This window comes from Xenopus laevis, chromosome 3S (assembly GCF_017654675.1).
Source record: "Xenopus laevis strain J_2021 chromosome 3S, Xenopus_laevis_v10.1, whole genome shotgun sequence".
Classification (NCBI taxonomy): domain Eukaryota; kingdom Metazoa; phylum Chordata; class Amphibia; order Anura; family Pipidae; genus Xenopus; species Xenopus laevis.
The window spans coordinates 27,610,232-27,626,526 of record NC_054376.1 but is presented as its reverse complement, the minus strand read 5'-3'; the positions used below and the strand labels follow the sequence as shown (position 1 = coordinate 27,626,526).

Below are 16,295 nucleotides of genomic sequence, written 5' to 3'. Positions count from 1 at the left end.
TGTATTTAGTATTTGATCTGAACAATATTTACTTACTAGCCCAGTCCAAAGGGTCCTAGAGTCCCGTTCAGTCCCCCCTCGGTACGTGTCATTTCTGCCTACTGCTAGTTCTGACAGTAGAAATGCTTCTTAAAGGAAAACTATACCCCCAAAATGAACATTTAAGCAACAGATTGGCTCATGTGACCTAACAAGTAAGGTATGTTGGTATGTTTCTGTGCACAGCGAATCGTACGATCCCAGGGATGTCCCTTATTTTTTAAAATGGCAATTTTCTCTTTATGATTACCAAATGGCACATACTACTAAAAAGTATATTATGAAAATAGTTTATTTACGTGAAGCAGAGTTTTACATATGAGCTGTTTCATGCAATATCTTTTTTATAGAGACCTACATTGTTTGGGGGGTATAGATTTCTGCCAAGGCTATATAAAAATGGGTATAAGCGGCTAAAATATGAATTTCGCAATAGTGGCTCTTTCCATAGAAATGGGGCATTTAGTTCTGTTGCTATTTAAGTTCTGATATGGGAAATACTGTTATTTACAAAGACTCCATTGACGCCCACTTTTCTTTTTTTATCAAAGCTAAAGAGGGGTATATCCCCCCCCCAAAAAAACCCCCAGAAGGGGACAGGTGTAGATAACAACAACAAGGACTACACCGGGAGCCAACTGAAGGACAATTGATTTTAAATGTGTCTCAGATGATCCCCTTTCTCCGAGATACAGAGTAAGGCCTTAGGTGGGTTTTGTGCATTGTACCGACAGTGACTTTTGATGCCTTGAAAGAACAAGTACAGTAAAAATCACTGGAGGTGCACATGTATTAAGCAAAGTGAATTTAATCACTAACCATATAGACATAAACTGGGTACTATCACTGCTGAACATTGTGCAGCAGAGTAAATATGTTGAACTTTAAAATCTTGAATTTTACTCTACTGTGCATGTTGATATCTGGATCTATCCACTTTTCAGTGGATAGGAACGTTGACCCCGGGGTCTAAGGTTAGCCATTACACTGTAGTACATTCGTCCAGAGATGTATGATTAGTTACACTAAACATAAGCACAAATACAAGAGGAAATGTGCTTTAGACTAGTGCCATAAGGGGCCAATGCTTTTGCCAGAGACAAAGATTTTTTTTAACATGGGGTGAAAAATCTCCCCTTGTGATCACAGTTTATTTAGATAATAGGACAGAATCCCACTCCAATCAACCTACCCCTTGGCCTGCACACACAGCCACTGTGAATGTCTGGGTGCAGCAAAAGGAGCAAATTTCAGCACCCAAATGCATACTTGCGTGTCAAAATCCACTCCATGCACCAGTGCTGTATCTAGATATTATTGGGCCCCACAGCAAATTATTTTTTAGGCTCCCAAAATGTCTAGAGGTTGATCTGTTTTACCAATATTTATTGAAATTGTATATGAATTAAGGCCTCATGGGACCCCAATACCTCTGTGGCCCCTCTGCAGCTGCAGGGTCTTCTTCCACTGTAGTAACGCCACTGCCGTGCACCTGCATCCTGGTTGACACAGAGACTGCGGATGCAGGCCCAGGGGGGATGCTAATCGAAATGCAGGGGCTGTTTCTCTGTTTCCCAGCAGTCACGATTCTGCTTAGAATAGTACTGTTTCCTCTGGCTATTGTCACTAGAGGGGACCTACATGCCCAGATGGTTGAGGCGCAAGGTTTCAATTGGTCAAACTGCCAACCACCTATTGGGCATGTACGGCCCTCTTAACAATCAGCCTAGTGATGCAGGTTGGTCTAATCCTGTAAATGGTCTAAATGCCCTACTTGGCTACAGGTTGGTCTGGCCCTATATACTGATGCCCTAATTGGCTGCAGGATGGTCTGGACCTATTTACTGATGCCCTAATTGTCTACAGGATGGTCTGGACCTATATACTTATGCCCTAATTGGCTGCAGGATGGCCTGACCCTATGTACTTTTACCCTAATTGGCTGCAGGATGGTCTGGACCAATTTACTGATGCCCTAATTGTCTACAGGATGGTCTGGACCTATATACTTATGCCCTAATTGGCTGCAGGATAGTCTGGCCCTATGTGCTGATGCCCTAATTGGCTGCAGGATAATCTGGCCCTATGTGCTGATGCCGTAATTGCCTGCAGGATAGTCTGGCCCTATGTGCGGATGCCATAATTGGCTACAGGATGGTCTGGCCCTATGTACTGATGCCCTAATTGGCTGCAGGATTGTCTGGCCCTATAAACGTATGCCCTAATTGGCTGCAGGATGATCTGGCCCTATGTACTTATGCCTTAATTGGCTGCAGGATGGTCTGGCCATATGTGCTGATGCCCAAATTGGCTGCAGGATGGTCTGGTCCTATGTACTAATGCCCTAATTGGCTGCAGGAGGGTCTGGCCCTATGTGCTTATGCCCAAATTGGCTGCAAGGTGGTCTGGCCTATGTACTCATGCCCTAATTGGCTGCAGGATGGTCTGGCCCTATGTACTCATGCCATAATTGGCTGCAGGATGGTCTGTCCCTATGTACTCATGCCCATAATTGGCTGCAGGATGGGCTGGCCCAAATTGGCTGCAGGGTGGTCTGGCCTATGTACTCATGCCCTAATTGACTGCAGGATGATCTGGCCCTATGTACTCATGCCCCATTTGGCTGCAGGATGGGCTGGCCCTATGTACTCATTCCCTAATAGGCAGCAGGATGGGCTGGCCCTATGTACTCATGCCCTAACTGGCTGCAGGATGGGCTGACTCTATGCACTCATGCCTTAATAGGCAGCAGGATGTTCTTTCCATCTGTTTTATTTCTCTAACAGGTTACTGATTGATCTAGCCTTGGGAATGTTCTAATAACCTAATTGCCTGCTGCATGTTTATAGCCTTATCATGAATAAGCAGTTTGAGCTTACATCCCAGTGAAAGGGTCTTAGCAAGCAGAGTAGTTTCAGGCATTTTGCCCACTATTTTTCCTTGCTGCAAATGTGGCATCAAAACCGTTGCTCCCCATTGTACCCTATAGGAAGAATGTAATTAAAAATCGAAAGTGATGTTTAAAATGACGTTTTTGCAAATGTTTAGAGCTTGCAATATAAAATCATTTTCTGGCAAATATTACATCGCTGAGCAAAGGTTAGCGTTAACACCTGCTCTGGAGTTTTGTTAAATATTTCATTGTAAAATACGCTTTGTGATTGCGAAGTTTTATTACATACACGGCGAATGTTCACAAAAGCCGTTTGGTCGCAAACTTTGTGAGGACGTTTTTGAGGTCTGTAATTGGGCAAAAAAGACACAAAATGGTCGCTAACATTCGCAGTGGTATTTGCGAATGTTTTATGCGCCAAAGAAACATATTTATTACATTCCCCCATTAGTGATTTGCAATATTCGTACCATCAAGATATTTCAATAGAAAAGCATGAGCAATGGTAGCAGTTTGAGACTGTCGGGCAGCTTTTTCCCAGGCTATCTAAATGCTTTAGCTCTGTGCTACTTGTTGCTTTCCTTCAGCTGTTTGGGACCCCATTGTTTCACTGGTCTCTTGGCATCCCTTGGGCTACATGCCAAGCACAAATAATGCCACCCCTGTAATGCTGGCTGTGTACAAAGGGCATGTGACTTGGAACAAACAAGGGAGAATACATGTCTGGGTGTCTGAGAAATAGAGGAAACGGTGAGAGAATGAGAAACACTAATGGGCTATTTTCTCCATAAATTCATTCATCACATGAATTATCAAAGGGTTTGGGCTAAGCAGGGCTGCCATTAGAAATCACGGGGCTCCGTACAGCAAAATTTTCTGGGCCCCCTGGTCCCCGCCAGGCTTTTCGGTGAGTGCAGCACGGCTGGGCCCCCCTTTCACCTCAGACTTTGCCGGTCCCACTGTTCCCCCCTGATGGCGGCCCTGGGGGGAGGCAGAAGCAAAGTATACAGTATATACTGATATACTATGCACAGAAACAAGAAAACAATTGCAGTACAAATTTTATTAAATTTCAGTAAATTTTATATATCATACAATAAGGGCCAGATTTTTCAAAGGTCAAAGTGAAAATTCATATTAAAAAAGACTATTTTTTGTGTACTTCAACTAGGGAATAGTCCAAATTTGATTTGGATTTGAAAAAAATTTGAATATCAGAATTTATCATGTACTGTCTCTTTCAAAATTCGACGAGGACCATTCGCCATCTAAAACCTGCCAAATTGCTGTTTTAGCCTATGGGGGGCCTCTTAGAACCTTTTTGGTGTCAATTGGTGGACTCGTTTTTTAGAAAAACTGCGAATCAAATTCGATCGAATACGATGTTACTTCGATTCATACGTTTCGAATTCGAACGAAAATGGCCTATTTATCCAGAAAAAAAAACTTCAATTTTTTAAATAGATTTTGGTTGGTCTTTTTTATTCGAATTTCAAAGTTTTTTTATTTGAAATTCAACCCTTGATAAATCTGCCCGTAAGTGTAACATGCTGTTATATAAACAAGGCACCATACACACCAAGGAAGGCATAGGCTCCCCAAATCTGCATAACGGGGGGTAGCCCAAACTAAATGTATGCTGAGCATGTTCCTTTAACTGTACTGATACATTTGTCACTTGTGCTCAAACCTGCAAGTTGGAACTCCGTTCAACTACTGTACATCTGTTATGGAGAAGTGACGTATGATTTGTATTTACTCTGTGGTGCAAGAAAAAAAAATTTTGTTTAAACTTTTTACTACTCCAATGGACTATTTGTGGACTTTTCTTCCATATCCCTGAAGCCCTAGACCACCTTATTACATTGGTGAGTTTTTCAACTATAAGTGATGCTTTAATCACCCTATTTTGTATATTTACTTACTGTGCAGCCCTGTAGCATATTCTACCTGGGCAATAAACAGTGCTATACCCATGGGGTAATAGGGTCATGACTTTCCTGTCTGCCCATTTCTTTTTAATTTCCCAGCATTTCCTGCCAGGATCTAATCCTCCTAAACATCCCTTCCTGTAAAGAGGAGCTTATAATCAGATCTTGCTGGAGCCAAATGGTAATTATACTCTAATACAGTTATGTGCAACTCTTTCCGTGCACTGGGCAGATCCTTAGAGACGTAATGTATCGGAGGCACAGATTATATTAAACTGGCTATGCCATACAAAGAAGTCTACAGAGCCCGAGAGCAGGTCTGTGACATAGAAATCTCAGTTCCCTAAGGAATTAAGCAGTCATTTGTCATATCTTTTCTGAGCCACCATCCACAACCACTCAAGTCAGTTAAGGCACCAGACCGGTCCCCAAAAGAGCTAATTTATATGTTATGTCTGGCCACACCCCTGACATGCCTAGATCATGTCCCATTTTGCCCATATATACCTTTGTCCTGCACAAACTCTGTCCATTCTCTGCTACTCTGCATTTGTTTTTTGTACCTTGGCTTAGTACCATTGCAGCTCTCCAGGGTTCCTGACTACTATCCTACCAACTATCTCCCCTAATGTCACTCCAGAGTATGTACTAGGGAACAGGGCTCCATAAACAGCGCAATGAGATCAAGACATCCCTCTCATTGTAGCAAACAGAAGAAATCCTGGAAAGGCATCCTAGGTTAGCTTCTGAGTTTACATGTCCATGGAATAGCCTATAATCAGAGGCTCACTCCCTGGGCTTACTGTCAGAGACTGACTGAACTTAGCAGGGTGCCTAAAACTAAAACCTTTTTCCTATATATATATCCTCCCACAAGAGTCCTGCGCGGGTCTATTGTCTTGTTCCCGCAACCCTCAATTTTCCCCCGCTGATCCACAACCCGAGCCAATACGCAATAGGCCAACTAACAATCCAACCAGGGGTCACTTTGGACTGGAAGAGATATCACCCCGGAGCCGAATCTGCACAAAAATAGAAACTACCTGAACCACAGGGGAGGGATTAAGCCAGCACCTTTGTTGGGTACCCACGGACTGCCCACATGCCCAGGCAATCTAGGGCTTTTTGCCCAAAACCAGGTATTCTGCAGTAACCGACCCCGTGCAGGACTCTAACTCCCGCCCTACCCTCAGCTTGTGGTAAAATTTCTTGCCCAACCTAGCGGAATAGACTCTCGCATGACGTCAATTTCGTTGTTGCTGGTGCAAGGTCGGGGTGTAAATGAGCTATTTTCAGGCTGGGTTGGGGAGCATAGTGGGTGGCTGGTCCAGGTTAGGCACAGGTCTACCTGATTGGACCTGAGCAGGACTCTACCTAAGGTCCAGTTTTATCAACTGTAAGGCCCCAGACAGGTTGTTGCAATAGGTATATTTACCAAATAGGCACTCGAGGGACTGTGCCTAGGGCGACAGTTTTAAAGGGGATGTAAAGGCATGAAAAATAAATCTATCTCCAATATACTTTAATTAAAAAATGTGTACTGTTTTAATAAGAAACCTGACTGTATGCAGTGAAATTCCCCCTTCATTTACCTGCTCTGGCTGCTGTGGTTAGGAAATTTCAGATGGTCCCTAACTGCTCTGCAGAGAAACTATCATACTTTCAAACAGCAGCGGGGAGCCCCCCACCTTACTTACCAGAATTCAAGTAGCTTTGTTTGTTTCCCTGTAGAGCAGCTGGCGACTGTGTAGAGATTTGTATCCGCAGACCCAGTGCAGTCTGTAAATTCTGATTATTAATCAGTCTTGCTGTTTCGAGAAATTGTGACGATCCCTAAGCTTAAACTCCCAACTGAACCCCAGACAACACTGAGCATGTGCATAGTCTTGGTCTTGCAAAGATATTTAACAAGAGGACAGCCCCCCGTGGGCAACTTTGAAAACATAAATCATTTGTTTAATTAGGCTTCTGGTGTAGTAAGTTCATGTTTATATTTAGTATACAAAATATAACATTTCTAGCATTATAGTATGTTAGACTTTAGTTCCCCTTTAAGGGGGAGGCCTTTGGATGTCTATAAGGTAAATAAAACTTTCATTCAATAAAAAAACAAACAACAACAAAGGGAGCCGAGGTGATGTCACATGCAAGTGCATTGCACATTGACGTCATTTCTGCTTACCTCACTGCCCCTTGCAACAAATAAGGCAGTAGAGGACTAAAATACAGCTGGCTAAAAAGCCACAGAGGCAAATGGAAGACATGACAACAATATAGACTCAAACTGCTCTTTCCATATTTCTACCCATCTCGCTGTACTTTGTAGCATCACCAAGCAAGTTCCTCCACTTTTATAGATCAGCAGTTCTCTCTTCCCATTGCAGTCCAAACTCTATTCCCTCTTTTCCTTCCTCTACTGCGCCACTTTCCCCACCATCACCTCTCCCCAGTACATTTCCCTTATGTTGCATTTTCCCCATTTTATGCTTCCTTTCAGGTCTGGCCTGGGATTCACAATAGGCCCTGGAATTCTAAGTACACAGAGGCCCGAGCAGCCCCCCACAGGCCCAATAAATACTGACTGTCTATGGTAACTTACTGAAGCCCCTCTGGCATTTGCCAGAACCCACAGATTGCCAGTCCGGGCCTGCTTTCTTTTGTCATTCTATTTTCTTACTCTAAACAACCATCATTATTTCACATTTGATGGCCTCTTTTCTGAGCACAATACTCAGTAGCTGCACTGCCTTGCCCTGTTGTCTTTCAGTTCTCTTTCTGGGTGTTTAAAAGAGTTGCCTCCCAAAAAAAGTGATGGTTCGGCTGTTCCTGGAACCGTGCCCCTTCCGCCCTCTTAGCTGGCGCTTGTTTATGTGACAGTTGAAGGGGTTGCAAGAGTTTGTCTAGGGAGTTTCCTCAAGGAAAGCCTGCACATCCCACCACTCACAGACAGTGCCCATACCTCCCAACTGTCCCGTTTTAAAGCGGAACAGTCCCTCTTTTGACAGCTCAACCTGCAGTCCTGCTTTTTTTACTGGAAAGTCCTGATTTCTCTGCAATAAACAGCCAAAAAAGATACAATGTTTCTAACTTAATTGGCTCTTGGCACAGAGCCCAGACGAGAAGTTAGACTACTTAAAGGGTAATTCACCTTCATTAGTAAAAGTGTAATAACACATAAAAACTACAGAAATGTGTTCAAACTTTAATAACCTGACAAATTTTGTATAATGAACATGGTAATTAGGGGATGTGGCCGCAAAAAGGGGCGTGGTTAAAAAAAATCAAATTTTTTTTCTTTCCGTTTCCAGAATGTTGGGAGGTATTTGTAGTGCCTCCTTCCCAAAATACCCTGTGTAGCCACCAGCCTTCACAGTCGACCCAATACCAACAATTATAAAGGTCTGTACTCAAATAAAAACCAACGGTGGGAATATAGAACTGAACCGCAGATCCGACGCAAGATTCTTCCCTTTCAACTCAACACAGCAAGGGCATTTAGGGTAATACTATCTATAAAACCCCTACTCGCCATTCCGCGCATGCTTATTTGTTGTAACATTCACGTGGTTACGCTGTGTATTTCTGCAGCGATTGGCTTTCCTATTTATCAGGTGGTCTTTTAATCACCAATCGCTACCCGACTTCCGGGGCTTGCTTTGTGAACGAAACCCACTTGCGTGATGTTATTGGTTGGGACGTGCCGTCTCATGTGCTGATTGGTTGCCTGTGCTCCGTCACCTAGACGCCGCGATCATTTCCTGCCTGCTTTACTTCCACTGACTTCCTTATTTGCGCTGACACAGGGTGATTTGCACTTTCCTTATATTCGTTATTTATATTGATTTCTTGTATATTCTTATAGTTCATTCATATTACATTTAGACTGCTGGACACCTTTTATAGTTTACTGTTAGGGGACGCTGGGATTTGTAGTTCTTAATTATGTTAGGAAATTAAAGAGAGCAGCAGCCACATATTCTTAGGGAGTGGTGTCATATTCAATCAGCTGTGTTTATATGTATATATAGTGAATAAAGTACCCCCTCTTGTAAAATATAAGGATATTACAAGTTACCGAGGAGTTTCATGACCATATAAAAACACAAGTCTTTTAATACAGGTCATGGAACTCCGAGGTTACTTCTAATACCTTTATATTTTACAACTGGGGGTACTTTATTTATTATAATACATAAATTTCAGTGAGTCATGTGACAGAAATGACATCAGAACTCACCGTTTATAAGGATATAATTTACAAAATATTCATGGCTTTTGTGTATAGTGGATAATATACCCCCTACTGTAATTTATAAAGCTATTATGTCACCAAGGAGTTATGTGACCATATTGGCCGAGTGCTTTTATACAGGTCACATAACTCCGAGGGGACTTCTAATATCTTTATAAATTTCAGTAGCGGGTACATTATGCATTATAATCTACATAATCTACATGTGTGAAATGCCGGGAGGGGGGTGGAGGGGTCGGCGTCCAATTCTGGTTGCCGGCATCCAATTCGGGCGCGCCGGCGCCCAATTTGGATGTGCGGAGTCAAATTCGGATGTGTTGCGTCAAATTTGCCGGCTGGAGACCCCCTGTTATAAACGTCGCGTTCTGACGTCAGAACGCGCCGTTTATAAGGATATTATTTACAGTCTGGTCCCATAGGGAAATGACCAGACTGTAGATTATATAGTGAATAAAGTACCCCCATTGTAAAATATAAGGATATTATAAGTTACCGAGGAGTTTCATGACCATATAAAAACACGAGGCCGAAGGCCGAGTGTTTTTATACAAGTCATGAAACTCCGAGGTAACTTCTAATATCCTCATATTTTACAACTGGGGGTACTTTATTTATAATAATACACAAGTTTCAGTGAGTCATGTAACGGAAATGACCTGAGAACTCACCGTTTATAACTGATGACATCAGAACTCACCGTTTATAAGGATATAATTTACAAGATATTCATAGCTTTTGTGTATTATATAAATATATATAATGTACCTATGCGTGTGTTTACTTTCATTAGACTGTACCATCAGCATCAGCTCCATGGCTTCCTACTTTGATGAACACAACTGTGAACCCACCGTCCCTGAGGAGCAGTATCGGCAGAATGCCCTGCTGGAGCTTGCCAGGTCAGTGACTCCCTATCTCCAGCCAGTTTTCCCATGTTGGTTACAGTCTCACTCCAGTGATGTTCACATAGGCCCATCGCTATTTTATTCAGTTGCAGTTGGAAGCACAAAGAATTTCTTTTCCCTTATGAGTCGTATGATGAGCCTCTAAACAAGGCTAAAGTCTTTGTGTACCTGATGGTCATGCATGTTTAGGACTCGTGGGGTATTGATAAGGAATCTCATTGGACATCAACCACTTTGCAGTCTTCTACAAGTGACCCTCCACATAATCCAGTATGGGTTCAAATAATCAGAGGAGCCCAATTAGGCCCATAAATCGTGCAAACATTTGTTCTTTTCTAGCTGATTTCCCTGTGTATGACCTCCAGCATAGTTGCCTGCAATCAGAAGTTAAAGGTCAGTGCTCACAAGTAGGGCCACCATTAGAAATCACGGTGCTCCGTACAACATTTTTGCAGCCCCCTGGGCCCTGCCCTCGCTCCCGCCCACTCCACATCACAGTTAAAAGACCACACAGACATCAGTGTTAAAAAAGTACTCCCACACACATTAGTTATAAAAAGCTAATAAAAAATTGGGGCCCCAAAAAACATTTTTCAAAAAAACATTGGTGGCAGGGGCCTATAGAATATTAAAATAATACATTGGTGGCCAGGGGATTAAAAAAAAAAAAACACAAATTGGAATTGAACTCATGGCTTCAGGACTTCAACTTTCTCTTTTCGTGACTTTGGGTCTTTTTACCACTTCGGGACTTTGGCTGTTTTTGTGGCTTCGGGTCCTTCGGCTGTTCGGGACTTCAAAAATGGCCGCACGGCTTTGGCGCTCTCAAGGGGGGCCGGCTCTTTGAAAAGTGCAGCACTGCCTGGCCCTCCTTCATGCCTGGGCCACTTGTCCCCCCCTTTCCCCCCCTGATGGCGGTCCTGCTCACAAGCATAAGTGCAAGGCCTATAACTAATGTAGGCGGAGCTATTATCTTCTGGTTATGGAGGGCAGGTTACATTTAACAATGGCTTTGTGCTTGTAGGGTGCATGTCACATGATCAGTTATTCTTTTCCTCAGGAGCCTCCTTAGTGGGATGGATATTGATCTTGGAGCTGTGGACTTTACTGAATGGGACCAGAGGCTTCCACCCCCAGCTTCCAAAAAAGTGGTGGAGAGTTTACCCAAAGTCACTGTTACACCAGAACAAGCAGGTAACAAGGGGCTATATTTGACTAAAGTGGATAGGGCACTAGGAGAAGGGACTTTGTGGGGATGGGCTCAGTTGGATATTATCTGTTGTGGCTGCAGGTGGGACCTTCTTGGCTACTTTCCTTACAGAATACAGACAAGTCTTAGTGCAGCTTGCTGACCTTTGTTTTTGTACAGATGCCGCATTGAAGTGTCCTGTGTGTCTGCTGGAGTTTGAGGAGGGAGAGACTGTCCGGCAGTTACCCTGTGAACACCTTTTTCACTCTGCATGCATACTGCCCTGGCTTGGGAAGGTAAAACCTCCTATATGTGTTCAGAGTTAAATGGGAGTTATAGCATGAAATGTTCTCATCACATTCAGGCAATTATATATATATATTCATTTGGTGTCCTAATGGTCCTTTCATAGAAGCCCGATAGGATGTAGCCAATCCCTACTCTGCCCTCACACAGGAAAATGTATAATGAATTGTTCCATGCCTAGCTGTTGGCTGCCCACCCACTACCCAATGCAAACAGCTTGCCCTCCCATACATCTAGCTGCAAGTGGAATGCTCACAATGTTTTTGGGGATATTGTCAGTAAAACAGAACAAAATATAACTTTTAAAGCTAATTGTTCTATTTTTAAATGTTTTAAAGGGGAGGTTCACCTTTAGGTTAATGTTTTATATGTTATAGAATGGCCAAATCTAAGCAACTTTTTAACTGGTCTTCATTATTTATTTTTTTATAGTTTTTGAATTATTTGCCTTTTTCTTCTGATTCTTTCTAGCTTTCAAATGGACACTGATCCCATCTTAAAAACAAATGCTCTACAAATTATTCATCTTTACATTTAGTCCCTTCCCCTATTCATATTCCAGTCGCTTAGTCAAATCAATGCATGGTTGCTAGGTTAATTTGGTGTCTAGCTACCAGATTACTGAATCTGCAAACTGGCGAGCTGCTGAAAAAAAACTAAATTACTCAAAAACCACAAATAATAAAAAATGAAAACCTATGGCAAATTGTGTCAGAATATTAATCTCTACATCATACTTAAAGTTAACTCAGAAGTGAACAACCCCTTAAATTTATTCAGTGAACAACCCCTTTAAATTATTCAGTTCTGGACACTGTATGTGCTTAATAAGACCATTTCCCAAAAATACATTGATAAAGATAAACACTAACAATAGGCAATGTGCATAAATTGGCACATTTCTCAGTTTGTTATGGAAAATGCAGAGTTTTTCCCCAGAATCACAGTGGTATTGTGTTGCCTTTAGAAACAAGCAATGCTCTAATACAGACACACAAGATTTGCTTCTCTTAATCAATTGTGCACAAATTGCTTTTGCCTTAACATTCTCTTATGCACTCTCCATTTACATGCTATTCAGGTGCAAAAAACAGCATTAAATCAAAGGGAACTTACTTATATCTATCCTTCTGTATTGTTGATACAACTAAAAGTCGTCAAGTTATTTGGCTTGCATGTCATTGTAATTATACATTACACATTTCTATAACAGCATTGTGATTTTTCCTACAGACCAATTCGTGCCCTTTATGCAGGCATGAGCTTCCCACTGACAGCCCAGACTATGAGGAGTTCAAGCAAGAAAAGGTATGAACACCATTAAGAATAGACGGCAGAGAGAGAGAGTGAGATATGGTGTCAGACTGAGCTATAGGCAACATTTGGTATCGTGGACATTGCAGCACTAGATTTCTCAGAAGTCTTCCACCAGGTAGTAAGATGGTGGATTCTGTAGGTTGTAGTTCTACAATGTCTGGATATGTACTGCTCCCTATTCCTGCTGTAGATCAATCATGCAATGTAGGCATACATAGTACAGCTGCATGTTGTCGTCACAGAATGGATTTTTGCCTGATTTGGCCTCCAATGCACTGAGCTAAATGGGAAGATGTGATTATTTGTTCCCCAGGCCAGTGATTGGATTATACTGCAGACCATGCAAAACCATTGGTGGAAGACGCATCAGTGCATGATTTTAACTTGCTTAAAGGGGTTGTTCACCTTCCAAACACTTTTTTTTCCAGTTCAATTGTTTTCACATTGTTCCCTAGAAATAAAGACTTTTTTCAATTACTTTCCATTTTTTACAGTTTAAGTTTAAAGTTTGAAGTTCCTGGTGTTTGAGTCTGGCAGCTCAGTAATTCCGGTGCAGACTCTAAACTATAACAATTTTGCAACATTTAGGGGCCCATTTACTTAGCTCGAGTGAAGGAATAGAATAAAAAAAACATTGAATTTCGAATGATTTTTTTGGCTACTTCGACCATCGAATTGGCTACTTCGACTTCGAATCAAACGGCTCGAACTAAAAATAGTTTGACTATTCGACCATTCGATAGTCGAAGTACTGTCTCTTTAAAAAAAACTTCGACCACCTACTTCGCCACCTAAAACCTACCGAACATCAATGTTAGCCTATGGGGAAGGTCCCCATAGTCTGCCCAACAATTTTCTGATCGAAGGAAAATCGTTCGTTCGATGGATTAAAATCCTTCGAATCAATTGATCAAAGTAATTGTGGTAAATCCTTCGACTTCGATATTCAAAGTCAAAGGACTTTACTTCGACGGTCGAATATCGAGGGTTAAGTAACCTTCGATATTCAACCCTAAGTAAATGTGCCCCTTAGTTAATACATTTCTCAGCATCATCTGTGGAGTATTAGCAACTGTTCTAACAGCTGCCTTTAATGAAACCCAGAAATTCTGCTGAGCAGGGACAAATAAAAAATGTATCAACTAAATGTATCAATTTGGAACAGTTTACAGGGTCGGCGACCCAACCTTTCCAGAGCTGCTTTAGAAGGTGAAAAATTACACTTTACACTTCATTATTAGAAAAACAGCCACACATAGAAAGTGATTGGAAAACGTGATTATTTCTGGTGAACAATCTGAAAACAACTGAACTGAAAAAAGTGTTTGAAGTTGAACAACCCCTTTAAAGGAAAACGATACCCCCTAAACAATGTGGGTCTCTATAAAAAGATATTGCATAATACAGTTCATGTGTAAAACCTTGTTTTATGTAAATAAACAATTTTCATGATAATATACTTTTCTAGTAGTATGTGCCATTGGGTAATCATAAATAGAAAATTGCCATTTTAAAAAATAAGGGCCGCCCCCTGGAGATCATACGATTCACTGTGCACACAAACATACCAGCAAACCATACATGTTAGGTCACATGAGCCAATTAACAGACAGAGTTCTGTCTTTTGCTTCAATACTTCTTCCTTTTACAGTTAGGGGCACATTTACTAAGCTTGAGTGAAGGATTCGAAGTAAAAAAACGTTGAATTTCGAAGGTTTTTTTTGGGTACTTCGACCATCGAATAGGCTACTTCGACCTTCGACTTCGATTCGAACTAAAAATCGGTCGACTATTCGACCATTCGATAGTCGAGGTACTGTCTCTTTCAAAAAAACTTTGACTACATATGTACTTCGCCACTTTAAACCTACCGAGCTACAATGTTAGCCTATGGGGACCTTCCCCATACATTTTCTAAGCTTTTTCTGATCAAAGGCAAATCCTTTGATCGATGGATTAAAATCCTTCGAATCGTTAGATTTTTCCTTCGATCGATCGTAGGATTTGCGGTAAATCCTTCGACTTCGATATTCGAAGTTGAAGGATTTTACCTCGAGTGTTAATTAACCTTCGATATTCGACCCTTAGTAAATGTGCCCCTTAGAGTTGTGGTATTTCTGGTCAGGTGATCTCTGAGGCAGCAGACAAACATCACAAAACACACAAAGTAGTGCTACACAATCCTCACTGCTTTTTGTAGTGTCGGGCCTAGACTGTGACTCTGTCTGCTCAGGTCCGATCCATACTTCCAAACATATTTCAGCAGCACTCCGATATAGTGAAAATTCAATTTATAAAATATGTTTGGAAGGGTGGTTCAAGGCAAGAGATGTAAAAGGGCAAGATTTACTTAAATAAATAGACCAGTTTGGTCAGATTCTTTAATATGTCACTTAATATGATGTAAACTCTGATGTAAAATCTGTTGATTAAGGGGCACATTTACTTAGGTTCGAAGTAAAATCCTTCAAATATCGAAGTCGAAGGATTTACTGCATTTCCTTCGTTCGTACAATCAAAGGAAAAATCGTTGGAACGATTAAATCCTTCGAATCGAACGATTCGAAGGATTTTAATCCATCAATCGAACGATTTTCCTTCGATCAAAAAAAGCTAGGAAAGCCTATGGGGACCTTCCCCATAGGCTAACATTGATGCTCGGTAGGTTTTAGTTGGCGAAGTAGGTGGTAGAAGTGTTTTTCAAAGAGACAGTACTTCGACTATCGAATGGTAGAACGATTTTTAGTTCGATTCGAAGTCGTAGTCGAAAGTCGAAGTAGCCAAAAAAATACTTCGAAATTTGAATCCTTCACTCGAGCTAAGTAAATGTGCCCCTAAGTGTTCATTTTGGGGGCATAGTTTTCCTTTAATAGATATTCACATCCACGTACATAACGCAGTTTGACATTAACGGCTGGAATTTTCCCATAGTGACTTGTGTGACTTGATCGTCATTTGAGTTATTACCTTCTTTGTATGTTACAGGCACGGAGACAGCAGAAAGAACACCGGCTGGAATGTTTGCATGGTGCCATGTACACCTAAGGAATGGATCGGTATTCAGTGGATCTTTTTTAATAATTTCTCAAACCTTTGAATTACTTCTGTAGCAGAACATTGTAGGACAGGAATATTCACTTATCCCTCGTGCTGCTGTTCAACAACAACTTCCAGTCTTTCTTCACAACGTAGGGTTTAAACTTAGCATCAACCAGATGAAAGACCTCCGTGTTTTTCAGCTTTGTATAATGCTTTATTCCTTTTATTCTGCTGAAAAAAATTTGGAGTATTTTTATTTTTGTGAAAAAACAAAGTATCCAAAACGACTTCTCTGTTCGGGGGGGATAGTAATCCAGTCAATAACTTATGGAAATGAGGAATCCTGTGGATGCTGGAACCATTTTATGGACCAAAATTGCTCTTTTCTACATTAAAAGGCAATAATGACGTGTAAAAAAAAAAA

General features: G+C 41.4%; 1 protein-coding gene across 1 annotated transcript; it reads left to right on the top strand.

The window, feature by feature from the left end:
* Positions 1-8,646: 8,646 nt before the first annotated feature.
* On the top strand, positions 8,647-16,295 carry rnf181.S (ring finger protein 181 S homeolog). Its single transcript, NM_001092133.1, is given in 6 exon segments — positions 8,647-8,667; positions 9,906-10,014; positions 11,081-11,214; positions 11,390-11,505; positions 12,749-12,823; positions 15,818-16,295. Coding segments are annotated over 5 exon segments (471 nt in total). The 5' UTR covers positions 8,647-8,667; positions 9,906-9,928; the 3' UTR covers positions 15,878-16,295.